Source organism: Bidens hawaiensis, unplaced genomic scaffold, assembly GCF_021521415.1.
Source record: "Bidens hawaiensis isolate Kalapana, Puna unplaced genomic scaffold, B.hawaiensis_p1.1 tig00013876_1, whole genome shotgun sequence".
In the NCBI taxonomy this organism is placed as follows: Eukaryota; Viridiplantae; Streptophyta; class Magnoliopsida; order Asterales; family Asteraceae; genus Bidens; species Bidens hawaiensis.
The window spans coordinates 163,603-177,099 of NW_027492189.1; the positions used below are offsets into that span (position 1 = coordinate 163,603).

The following is a 13,497-nucleotide window of genomic DNA, read 5'->3' on the forward strand; positions in this document are numbered from 1 at the left end:
TATAAATCAGTTATAAAACATATTTATATAAATCTATTTACGGGTTAAGCCAGCTTATACATACATTGATTGATTGCCATGTTCTTATGATATTTGACATTTGACATATATATAATATCCAAAACTAAAAAATATTCTTCTAAACTTCGAATCCATCTAATTAATCATAAGAACATACATGTTTCGTGGTGTAATCATGCCTACGCATACGGACGGAAAGAAAACATGTTAGATTTGTGCTAAGGTTACCTAATCATATAAATGTTTGAATATAAATACGATGTTAGCATACTAACCACCAAAAACCATGCCGTTTACAACCTAATGCATTTATTTTAACATGTATCATAAACGTATATTAGACTCTTATCGAGGTTACTTGATTATTTATTTATATGGAAAGTTAATACGATGTTAACATACTACCCACCTATGCAATTTGTGAATGTCGTACCATGAATAAGATGGAACTATAATTTCACAAACAATGATACAAAGAATTCCATAACAAACAAAATTGTTTGGATAGCTATATAAGAATTATAACCTTTTAAGGACCAATTAATATAAATTAAATTAAATTAACTCAATTAATTTTAAATATTTTTATCTAAAATTATTTTATCTTTCAATTTGATCGTGCGGTCCGAACTGGATTTTATTTTCACACTTAGAAATAGAAATATATGTTGAAAACCCTTTCTTATGAATCAACCATTGCCATCTTCTATTAACAATACTTTGATTAATATTTAACGATATTAACTATTAATTTTATTATATTTATCAAACGATAAGTAGAAAAAGGTTTAGTAAAAATGTAAAAGTAAATATGAACTGAATCAAAGGATAAACCAATAAGTTAGTTATCACTGAAGAAACGTAAATAAATTTTAGTTTTATAATAAAACCAGTAGTTCATCCAGCGCGTTGCGTCGGGGCAGGTAGGTAAAACCCAAACTTTGTCAGTCATAGATGTTGATGCGGTAGGTCAACGCAAATTGATCGATTTTGGTTACGTGCCTTATGTATTGAAACTAAAACAAAAAAATATATATAAAATTTGAGGTGGCCCAATGGGGTTTCCGGTCGGTTAAAGTCGAGCGTTGGTAAAACCCCAGCATTGACAATCACCGTCGTTGAGACTGTGAGTCGACACAAATTTGGTTGGTCTTCGGCACATTTTGTTACGTATCATAACTAAATCAAAACAAATTTGGCACTATGTCGGTTTTCGTTACGATATTGAAACTAAAACAAAATGTAGTGAGCTTATGCAAATTCGGTTGGTTTCCTTCACGTTTGTTATGGTACCGAAAGTAAAACAAAATTATCATTCGGTCGGTTTACGTTATATTTGTTACGATATTGGACCTAAAAAAAACAAAACAAACAAAAAAAAAGAATTTTTTTTTCAACCACTAAGGTGCCGCAAAGTGGCCCAATAGGGCACTTGCGACACCAAAGTTGTTATCCATATCTATTAGTAATACTATTTTTTAGGTGTCACAATTTATAGATTACATAGTTGTTCTAGATTTCATAGGGTGAGGTGAAGAAGTGATCCATCATCCCAGAGTACGTTTTAGAAGAACAAGTGTCTTGAAATGAGAGTCATCTTCTTTATTTATCTCGTAAAGAAAATTTCTGCCACCATCCTTGACCGGAAAAACATATGCAAGTTCAAACTCTAAATATTTCTTTATATCTCAGCTATACTTCTAGGTTAAAGGGGGGGGGGGGTCTCTTCTGGCCCTTAGAAAGCTCCGCTGCATCACCTCAAACACTATATCTCGTTGCAACAAGCATACTAAGAATTTATACGAATTACGATCATTGAACTGCTCAATAGGACAATAACAACGATTAAGAAATCAAATACAATGACCAAAAACTTCCTAATAGGTTCGACAGAATGTATGACTTAGTGTGTGAACAATATTCTTAAAAACACGAGACACGAGTTGAATAGTTGATAAATAAAAAAAAGTACTTTGATGAAACTCAAAGATACTGGTCAAGATGTTCGTGGGCCTAAGTCATGGGCAAACAACAGAGAAAACAAAATATTGGTTGGGCTATTTGTAAATGTTTTCTTTGTGACTTTCTTTTTGTGACGTGCCCATCTACTTCGTGTCAAAAGAAATATTGTATATGATATCATATTATATTACATTGTAATATTTTATATTAAATTATATTATATTATTTTGTATTATATTATTTTGCTGTTTACTAACACTGATTTAATATTAATATTAATACTTTTGCTAATAAAGTATTTAATTATCTATTAATATCTTTAAATTAATAGTAAATATACTAAAATTTCAACAAATTGAGAATCTTCTTTATTATTAGTGTTATTATTTTCAATATAAAGTATAACTATATGTCTATATCTATAACAATAAACTATTTACTTATTTGTATCGAATTTACCGTATATTTAATTAATGTTTAAACGTAAAACAATAAATTAATTGTTACGATACACCTTTTAACTATATTTGCAGTTGTTTGTTTTCATAAGTTAAATTCAATTAATTTTCGGATTCAAAGTTTATTCAATGCATCTATTCTCTTAATAGCACCAAGCAAACCAAACAACCTTTATAGGTTACAATACCATCATACTTTAATATTTACCAACATTTATAATATTGCCGGTGATATATAGTTATAAATATAATCACACACGGTAAAAAAACACAATTTTATACATCAATTCAGACGAGGCATGTTCATGAGTCAAACTGATCCGAGGTTGGGCATGCTCGTGCTTGACTTGTTTATAAACTGAATCGAGACAATAAATTGAACGAACATTTTTAGTTTCCTAACTTTACTTATTTTTTGATTAAACATTTTTTGGATGTTTTTAATGAAAGAACAATGCAAAAACATACTTTAAAAGTTTATATACAAAACAAGTTTAAAGTTTCATATAATGCACCTAAAAACAAAAACAATTAGTAGCTTACAAATTATGAAGCCAACAAATGAAACTATCAGATTGACGGGGTGAGCATACTTTTAAAAAAGTTAAAAAAATTATGTGTGTATATTATATACCCAAACCGAGCATACTTGTGCTCGTGCTTGTCTTGTTTACAAACTGAACCTAGCCCATCAACTCATTTACATACCAAGTCGATAAGTTTGTTCAAAATCCCAGAGTTCGTAGCTCAATCAACAAAATCCTAAACAAAACCAGCTAAAGAAACTTAATTTGAAATAACTCGACCCAAGCTCGGCTCGTGTCATGGCTCGAGCCTAGCCAAACCGTCTCATTCAAGCTTGAGCTCGAACCCGCATTGTCTTGGCTCGTGAACAACCCTACGAGTCGATAACATAAGGTTACAACAAAAAGGTAAAAAAATGACATGATTGAAATGTTAAAGGGGGACAAGCCAAACTTCCGAAACACCACAAAACTTACAATTAAAACCCCAAACTTAACCATTACATACAAACACACCCCTCACATTTCTATCCCTAAATATGAAGAATAATAATAATAATAATCAATCAATCAATCAATCAATCACATACACATACACATACACATACACATACACACACAGGTTGAGTCTCACCACATAGCGAAAACAAACACACACACACACAAATTCACACATCTATCTATCGTCTTCTTATCCGCTAATTGATTCATCTAAACACCCGCCAATTTCCAAAGCCCTAATTCTTGAAAATCAAACCCACCAGATCTTATTCACTCAGGTACATACATACATACATACATACATACACCAAACTGTTGAATCGTTTCAGTTTTCACAAATGTATGAGAATTTGAGATATAACCCAAGTTTTTGCTAGTTAATTGGTGGAATAATTAAACCCTAATTTGTAATTTGGTGATGGGTTACCGGGTTCGGGTTTTGAGAAATTGGGTTGGTGGGTTTGTTGGTAATTGGGGTAATTTTAGTTGGTTTTTGTTTATTTTGCTTAAAGTAATTAGCTTTGATAGTTTTTTTTTTAGTAATTGATGAAAAAAAATCATATTTTTATTCTTTTTTAGGAAAAAAATGGTGTAGGGTTTTGAACAGATTTTGAATAATTTTGGGTGTTTGTTTATTGCCTAAAGTAATCAGCTTTAATAGATTTTTTGTTAATATTTGATGAAAACAATCATTTTTTTTTTTCATTTTTTAGAAAAAAATGGTCTAGGGTTTTGATTTGAACAATTTTGGGTGTTTGTTTATTGTTTAAAGTAATCAGCTTTAATAGATTTTATTTGCAATATTTGAAGAAAAAAATGTTTTTTTTTTGTTTTTAATAAAAAGCTGGTGTAGGGTTTTGAACAGACTGTGAATGATTTTGGTGTTATTGTTGTGTGATAATATCTGTTTGAGTAGCTGTTATAAAGTGTTAGGGTTTTGCAAAATTGATGAATTTGTTGGAGTAATTTAGTGGGTGTTTGATTATTGCTTAAAGTAATTTGCTTGAATAGATTTTACTTAATAGTTGATGAATTTTTTTAAAGGAAAATTTGGTATAGGGTTTTGAACAGATTGTGAATGATTTTGGTGTTATTGTTGTGATAATATTTGTTCGATTAATCCAGATATACGGGTTGAGTGTTAGGGTTTTGCTGTTTTGCAAGGGTGTTGAATGATTTTATTTATCTAGTTGCTGCAGTTAATCTTATTAAAATTATCAGAATTTGTACTGATTTGTGCACTAAGTCCATTTTTATAGAGTTGAAAATGTGCTAGTCGTGTATGTTTAGGGTTTTGCATCTTAATGAATAAGTTTATATTTTTTTTGTGAAGTATGTCAACTTTGTAGTTTTTATTTATATGTTAATATGTGAAAACAAAAATTTCTTTTTAAAATTTGGTCTGATTGTCATGATATTATGATATTATCTGTTCGATTAGCTGCTATAATTAATCAAGACGTAAGGGTTAAGTGCTAGAGTTAATTATATAAAAATAAGCAGAGTTTACTTAAATTTGTGCACTAAGAGAGACATCTTTATAAAGCTGAAAACATGCTAGTGGCGTTGTTTATGGGTTTGCATCTTAACGAACCTGGCTGATTTTGTTTATTTAGTGTTACTTGTTTTCTCGGTTTTCAAAATGAATATTTGAAGGTACATGGCTAGCAGGCTACCAATACTTAAAAATTGCAGAATGCATTTTTTTTTTGGTTATGGTGGGTGAGCTTGTAAACTTTGATGTTATATTTTAAGGAATATCTGTGCCAATTTCTTTAGCATTGCTTTTGTTAGTACTTTCATGCTTAATGATTTAATTGGAAAGAAATGGTTTTTGGATAGTTTTTGTTGTAAACATGCGTAATGTTTAATTGGCCATGGTTGTGCTACCACACAAATTTGCATGTCTGCAAAGAATTATAAACCGGTTTTAAAATACAGACTTATATTCTTAGATATATTCAAGCTAACTGTTGTTTTTGCAAAATGGCCAAAAAATGCTGCTTTTGAAGAATGAATGAGAATTGTGGAAATATAAGTGCAAAAAAGAATATATATTATGATGCATATATTTAACAATGAGAATCGTGTAAACATATATCTACAGGGATGCATTTCTTTAATGAGTTTACTGATTTGCTAGTTTAATTTGTGTTTGCGAAAAGTTCTTGGCGATATTTTCATTTAATTTAGAGTAATGGTGTTATGTTGCAGAAGGTTTGTTAATATTTAAAGATCACTAATATTTGTTGCTTAAAATTTGATTACAGGCTTTTAATTTACCAGCACAACATCTGTTTTAAGTATTTATCATCCTGGCATAATGTCAGAACCTGACGTGATTAAACCCGAGGTATTGTATTCACTTTTCTTCTTGATTTTTTTGTTCTTTTATTAGCACAGGTTATAGACTTGTTATGTGTATAAGGAGCTGCAAAGATACTTTTGACATCAGTTGATTAAAGTTATTGTATTTAATAACGCTTAAGTGTGGTGATGTCTCTTGGATAACAATTTATAACAAGGCTGGCATTTTGACAATATTATTATTATTTTTTATAATCTTACATTTATATATTATTTTCACGACGGTGGGATACTAGCTAATTAAAAACATAAGTATTTTGTAAATATTTAAGGCAGGAAAAAATATTTATGTGGTTTCAATCCGCAACTTTGTTAAAATCAAACAGTCAATGCAGTTTTTGAATACATAAATCACTCTTGTGAACCATGAAAGCATCAAAATCGTGATTATATTCTGATGCCTTGTTTCAGATGATGAAGTCATATATATGGCTTCAAACTGCTGACGGATCGATCCAACAAGTGGAACAAGAAGTTGCCATATTTTGTCCTTTTATATGTCATGAGATACATGCTGGCATGGGTTCTTCAAAAACATATCCAATTTCTCTTCCAGCACGAGTCAATCCCGTTACATTAAGTTTAATTCTTGATTATTGTCGGTTCCATCAAGTCCCAGGGCGCTCTAACAAGGTATGCATCAAAATGACTAACTTCTTTATATAAAATCAGTTTCTCATTTCATTAAAGTTTGTATACTGTTTATGATTACAAAATTATATACTATAGATAAAAATCAACCTGTTGGTGCAACATAAAGTTTATGTACTCTTTGATTAGTTTCTTATGGTGATTTTTTAATCAATTGTGTTTGTGTGGCCTAGTGGTTGTTATAATGTTCGTTTGGGCTTGATACCAAATTTGAAACCCAAGTTCGAAGCTTGATACCGAGATTTTTCTTCTTCTTCTATTATGATTTATATTTTTGATTACTTTATGTTTTTTTTTTTCTGTTTTTAATATTTTAGTTTGACGAATTTGTTATTTGGGTGTATTTCTGGAACCATAACAAACATATCTAATACCGGTCGAATTCACTTCGACTAGACGCCGCATTGTCCAAGTTTTATCAACACCATGGTTTTATCCATCAAATAAACAGCGTTTTCAATATCTTATTATTTTGTATTGTTAGCCAATGTCCGAGTTTTATCAACACCCTGGTTTTAACCATCGAATAAACATCGTTTTTAAATATGTTTTTTTTTTGTATTTTTAGCTCTACGAGTGCTACCACTATTATGGGGGTTTACAAACTTACTTTTAAGTTTAATGTCAGTACCGTAATAAATCTACTGATACCGACCAAATACGTGTAATTTTGATCATAAGTTGTACATTTGTCGTTCCCGTTTTGGATGTTTACAGATTTATCCGATTGATTTTGTGTCTGTTTTGTAACGAACTTAGTTGACGCCGACTGAGTTTGCGCCGATTCGTGTCATTTTGATCATAATTTGTATATTTGTCGATACCGTTTTGGGCGTTTAGAGATTTATCCGGTTGATTTAGTGTCGGTGTCATAACGAACTTAATCGATATTGACCGAGTTTGTGTCGTTGCGTTGCCGCAACGCGGCGAGTATTACCTAGTTTTTTATTAAGATAATGACCAACTTATTCATATCTTGTAGAAATTCATGAAAAGTTAACATAGTGATTCTATATAAAATTTTTCTTGATTAATGAAAAAAAACTTGGTTTTCTATATAGGAGCGGAAGTCATTTGACGAAAAATTTATACGTATGGACACAAATAGGTTGTGTGAGTTAACTTCTGCTGCTGACAGTTTGCAATTAAAGCCGTTAGTTGATCTTACCAGTAGGGCACTTGCAAGAATGATTGAAGGGAAAACTCCCGAAGAAATCCGTGAAACTTTTCACATACCTGATGATCTAACAGAGGTGTTTTATGCTTTCATATATATATATATATATATTATTTTTATGCTTTACTTTCATTTAGTAATAATGTATATTTTAACTGCTGCAGGAAGAAAAGTTGGAGCCTTTAAAAAATATAACTGATGACCCGCGTATACGATTGCTGAATAGACTTTATGCAAGAAAGAGGAAAGAATTAAAAGAAAAAGAGAAACTCAAGGTAATTTCAGTACCAAAATACCTGTTTTCACATTTTGTCACATGTGATTTTTGGATTTGATGATATTTGGATCTTCAGAACATTGAAGTTGAAGCAGAGCATGTAGATGATCGTTCGGTTGATGAACTCTTGTCATTTATTAATGGAGAAAATGGAGGTACTTTTAGCGCATATATGTATCACACACACATAGGGGTGGCAAATGGGTTGGGTTGGATCGAAACGGGTCATGGGTCGGAATGGGTCAACTAAAATTAGGTTGTTTTGGTTCGGGTCAGAAATGGTTAGGGTCAACAGGTTTGGGTCAGAACGGGTCTGGGCCAGAATGGGTTCGGGTCGGAAAGGGTCCAAACGGGTTTCGGGTCTTTTTTTTTTGGTGAAACGAGGACAATGGACGAAACATTTTAGTTTTTTTTTTACTTTTTTTGTTTTTGTTTTATATTTTGAGTTATGATTTTTTATGAATATTTTTGATTTTTTTTTGAGAGTTTTTATTAAGATTAAAACCCCCCAAAAAAGTTCAAAAAAAAAACAATAAATAATCATAACTCAAAGTATAAATAAAAAACGAAAAAAGTAAAAAACTAAAATGTTTTCGCCGCTGTCCTCGTTCATATAAAAACCCCCTGACAAATTAACTGAAATTCTTTGTTGCACACACATATACACATATATGTGTTCATTAATATGATTACTAACTCTTTGTTGCAGATTCTAAGGAAGTAAAAACAGCGAAGAACAAAAAGAAAAACCGTAGAAGAAAGGACCAACAAAAGAACGCGCCTCCTGTATGCACAGACTCAAACACCTCTTCTTCTCTAAACAATGGTGCCAAGGTTCATAATAACCCTTATTTGCAATGTTAAAAGTCATACGTGATATGAACACGTTTATTAATAGTTTAGATATTTGCCACTTGTTTCAGGAATCAAATGGTATTAGTTCTGTGGGCCGTGATGATAGGGTCAAAGGTGGTCATTGTCTACCGAATATCAGCGAGCTTTTGAAGTTGCAAGATTCCGAAGACGATAGATTTGCTCTTGATGATGATTTTGATGATTGCGACATAGGAGATGGCATAGATCCTGAAATTAAAGAGCAAATTGACAGGTACAAATTGCATACATGTAATATATATATATATAGGGTGAAAATCCTAAAAGAACTTTTTGAAATTGAGAACTTTGTGAACCATTTTGGGCCACAAAAAAACCCCTTAAAAATATAAAACAAAAAAAAAATGTAAATTTTTAAAAAGTAAACAAACCAAAAAAAAAATTTTCATCCCGGTTTCATTAAAAAAACCCTAATTATACACATGTATATTTTTATTTAATCTCGGTTTACATAATGTACACATATGTACGTTATCATTTATCTTAACTGTATAAAATTAAAAAATATAACTTGTATAAAATTAAAAAATACATATTATACATATATGTATAATTTTGTTAAATCGATATATTTTTAAATGATTTTCTTTTATTTTTTTTACGAAACCAGGATGAAAAATAAAAAAAATTGGTTTTTTACTTTTTTTATTTTCGTGTTTTTTTTGTTTTATAATTTTTTATTTAGTTATTTTAAAAAGAATTTTTTTGTGGTCCAAAATGGTTCTCAAAGTTCTCAATTTCAAAATGGTTCTCACATGATCTTAATCCTATATATATATATATATATTTATATATATAGGATGAGTGTCATTACAGAACTGTTAAATTATTTAAGAACTTAAAGGAACCATTGAAACCTAATGTTTTTTATAAAAAAATTTGTATGTTAATGTTATGTGAGTGTAGTTTCATCATTTTGTATATCTATATTTACAATTACAATTTTGAAAATTAGTTTTTATACATATCTATGTTTTGTTTTACACCTATGTAAATTTGGTAGTACATAAATTTTACACATATGTAAACTTGTAATTAATAAGTATATGTAATCAAAATTTTTTATATAAAATATGATAAAACTACTCTTAAATAATGTTAGTATATAAAAAAAATTAAAAAAATGTTTGATTGTTTAGGGTTCCTAAATGTTCTTAATTTTTTTAGAGTTCTTAAAGGATACCAACCCTGTATATATATATATATATTATATGTGTGTGTTTTGATTTGATTCGTTTATCAGGGAAGTAGAGGACTTTGCTAGAAGGTTGAATTCTGATTGGCCAGAAAGAGTGCAAGAACTTCTATCACTAGGTCAAGAAAGAAGACCGAGTTTATATTCTATTAATGGAAATGGTTGCTCAACGAAACTTTCAAGTATGTATACTTTCTTAATCTTCACCAATTTATTTTTCTGCTTTTTTTTCCCGTTAGAGGTGATAGTTTATTTTCATTTACTTATGCATGGGTCGATTTGAGTTATCGCATCTAAAAGGTCATATAAAAATTAGCTTTAACAAAATGCGTGAATAGTGAAAACATGTCAAAAGGCGCTCAAAGTATATACTTGATGTGTATAACCTTCTAAATTGTTGTATTAGGAACATTATAATAGTTTAGAAATTATATAATTTGCTCTTAACACACCAAGTTTTTATAAAACTTAAAAGCAAAAAAGTGAAATATTTGTCTTTTCTATGGACGTTGTTTTTGGTTTTTTGTAAACGGACTGGACGAGTTAATTTTTCTTAAATCTTATGCAAAAGGTCAATTATTCATGTTTTTGTGTTTAAGCTAAATAGTCTGTTACTCCCTCCGTCCCATTAAAAGTGTCATGGTTTGAAAAACACAAAGTTTAAGGTAGATTGAATGATTACTTTTTTTGCTTATCAAATGACAATAATGCCCTTGGAAATTGGATCCATCAGTATTGTTTATTAATGCTAGTTGTGTGTGCTTAATGGTAAACTTGGAAATTGCTAATAAATTACAAATGTCCACTTTTAATGGGACGGAGGCAGTATTTGGTTATTCTTGTTTTACCCTTAGATTGGTGGGATGACAAAATTCTCGTAGGTAGGGCCGTTCAAACCGCTTGTCGCTCGAACTCGCTCGCCGCTCGCTTGGAAATTGCTCAAAAAATGCTCGCTCGTTTTTACGCTCGATTGAAAACGAGCCGCTTTGCTCGGTTCGGTTTGTAAACGAGCCAAGCAACGAGCAAAGGTCTGCTCGGTTCGGTTCGGCTCGAATATTTTTAATTGATTTTATATATAATTATATATGAACAAATATATAAATTTATAGACAAAACACATAAATATAAGCTTACAATTATTTTTACCCCTTTACATTTTTCATATTCCGTCAATTTTATAGTTTTATTTATTCAATTCAAGTTTTTAGAATATTAGAAGTTTGTTTAATTGATCATTATATCTCAATCCAAACTTATTTTTTAATAAAAAATTACAATATATTACACGTTTGTCTAGAAACTACTAATTTATTTATAAAATATATATATTTACAACCTTCAAATTTGTTTTTTATTGAAAATTTTAAAATGAAAAAGAAATAAATAATGCTCGAAATCGCTCGACGTTCGTTCGAAAAATACTCGATTCGATTTTGGCTTGTTTCGGTTTTCGCTCGGTTCGAATTTCAGCCGTTCGGTTCGGTTCGGTTCGGTTGTAAACGAGCCAAACAACGAGCAAGCCTTCGCTCGGTTCGGCTCGGCTCGTGAACAGCCCTACTCGTAGGGTTGTAGATGCTATGCAACTTGTGAATAGAATGGAATACCATGCTTATCCATCACACTATTTTAAGGGTATATTTGTAAAGTAACGCATTTGCTACTGGAATGTAACACGTTTGAGTGTCGGATACAAGTTACATATTGGCGTATATTTTAGCATAGAAAAATAAATAATAAAATATTTCTTATTCTAGTGCATTACCTGAATAGATTTGTTATGTCATATTGTTAACGGGCTAAATGAGTTAGGCTATAGAGGGAAACGAGTCAAACGGGTTGTGATCATTTGCTAACATAAGTGTCTTTTGTAATGGACAGATGCATCAGGGCTGGAGAAGCATGAGAAGTGATGTTTAAAATGACCCGGACTCAGTTTTTGACTTTCCGAAAGAGAATAGAAATTATATGCATGGATTCTCAACTGTAAACCATCTAAATTATGTTTCTTTTTTCCCTTATGTTAGTCTGTTAAACCCAAAATGATGCAATTTTGATATGTTTTTTTACTTGGTTTTATTTAACTATTTTTTATTTTAGTTGGATGATAATTAAAGTTGTACTTTGTAATAGCTACTAATGCTTAAAAAGCTAAAAAGAAAAAAAAAGGGGGGGGGGGGCTTGTACTTTGCTAAAAGTACATCAAAGAATAAACATTAATCTAACCCGTTTCCGACGGGTACTAAGAACGTATATGTTTTGACATTTTACCTGATCCACATATGTTACACCTCTAGATGTAACCAATGTTGTAAAAACCTCGACTAGGCGCTGATTAATCCTCGGTTAACTTATTAATTTTGAGCTAATCAGTCAATGGTCAAAACCTGCCAAAATCAGGATTAATTGGACTTAATCGGCTTAGTCTGATGAGATTTTGACCAAAATTGGCGGTTTCCAGTGAGATTCCGGTCAAATGAGCGGTTTCCCGTAAAATTCCAGCAAAAATAAGTGGGTTTTAAGTGAAATTGTAGCCGATTCCCATCCAAAATGTGTTTGTGTATGTATAAAATTAGAAATTATGTATAAAACGTGTGTGTATAAAACTTAAAATTATACATTAATGATCCGATTAATCGTTAGTCTTTATCATGCTAGCGATTTTTACAAAACTGTATATAACCAACTAGATAAAACCTACCCAATGTGAATGGGACCATGTTCATGTATCAAATTTAAAGCTACATGTGTATTATTAAGAATTTTTGCATATATTTTCCATGGTTTAGTTGAAATAAAACACTGCTAAAGAAAATTGCATCATCTTTGTATTTTACAAAGATGAAAAGTATGATGGTTACCTAATCTATAAGCAAACATTGTCCATAAGAAAGTAAGGATCTTGTTGGATAACCAATCATACTTGTCAAGCCAAGAATATAATGTGGGAATGTGGAACTTATACCTATCTTATTTGATAGTCCCACCTAATGCGCGAATGGTTAACGCCATTTTACGGGCGTTTTTTTGTTACATAATAATCACTCTGTTTTGCCAAAAACGTGTAATGGATAATGTTAATTCAATCATTATCATTTCAAGACACACATAGATGTTCTTGTGAAACGATCGTGCCCCTTCACACCCCTATAATTCACTAGATGGTGGTGTAGGGACTTTAGCCGCCTCTACAAGGCCCCATTATGCATGACCTTAATACTTATTACTTAACAACTCGGTTTGAGCTCGTACAATTTCAGCCCGTTGGACTTGATCCAACCTCTATCAACAATCTACATCTACAAATTAAAATATTTTAAAATAGCATAAAGAATTATTTGAAGGCCACACACGCCTTTAGAAATTCAAAAAAACTTTTGTGAGAACTTATGAAAGCTCCGGTATAAACGAGTTTGTTGGCATCACCGAGCGTTGTTAGTCATTTAATTTTCTTTTTACTTTTAACTTTCTGT

The 13,497-nt window shown here is 30.9% G+C and overlaps 1 protein-coding gene across 1 annotated transcript; it reads left to right on the plus strand.

Moving 5' to 3' along the window:
• Positions 1-3,596: 3,596 nt before the first annotated feature.
• Positions 3,597-12,107, plus strand: LOC143545250 (SKP1-like protein 21). Its single transcript, XM_077037165.1, has 10 exons — positions 3,597-3,744; positions 5,737-5,819; positions 6,245-6,466; positions 7,546-7,737; positions 7,826-7,936; positions 8,015-8,093; positions 8,648-8,772; positions 8,862-9,046; positions 10,076-10,209; positions 11,906-12,107. Exons 2-10 carry the CDS (start codon positions 5,790-5,792, stop codon positions 11,935-11,937), a joined length of 1,110 nt encoding a protein of 369 aa, XP_076893280.1. The 5' UTR covers positions 3,597-3,744; positions 5,737-5,789; the 3' UTR covers positions 11,938-12,107.
• Positions 12,108-13,497: the final 1,390 nt, after the last annotated feature.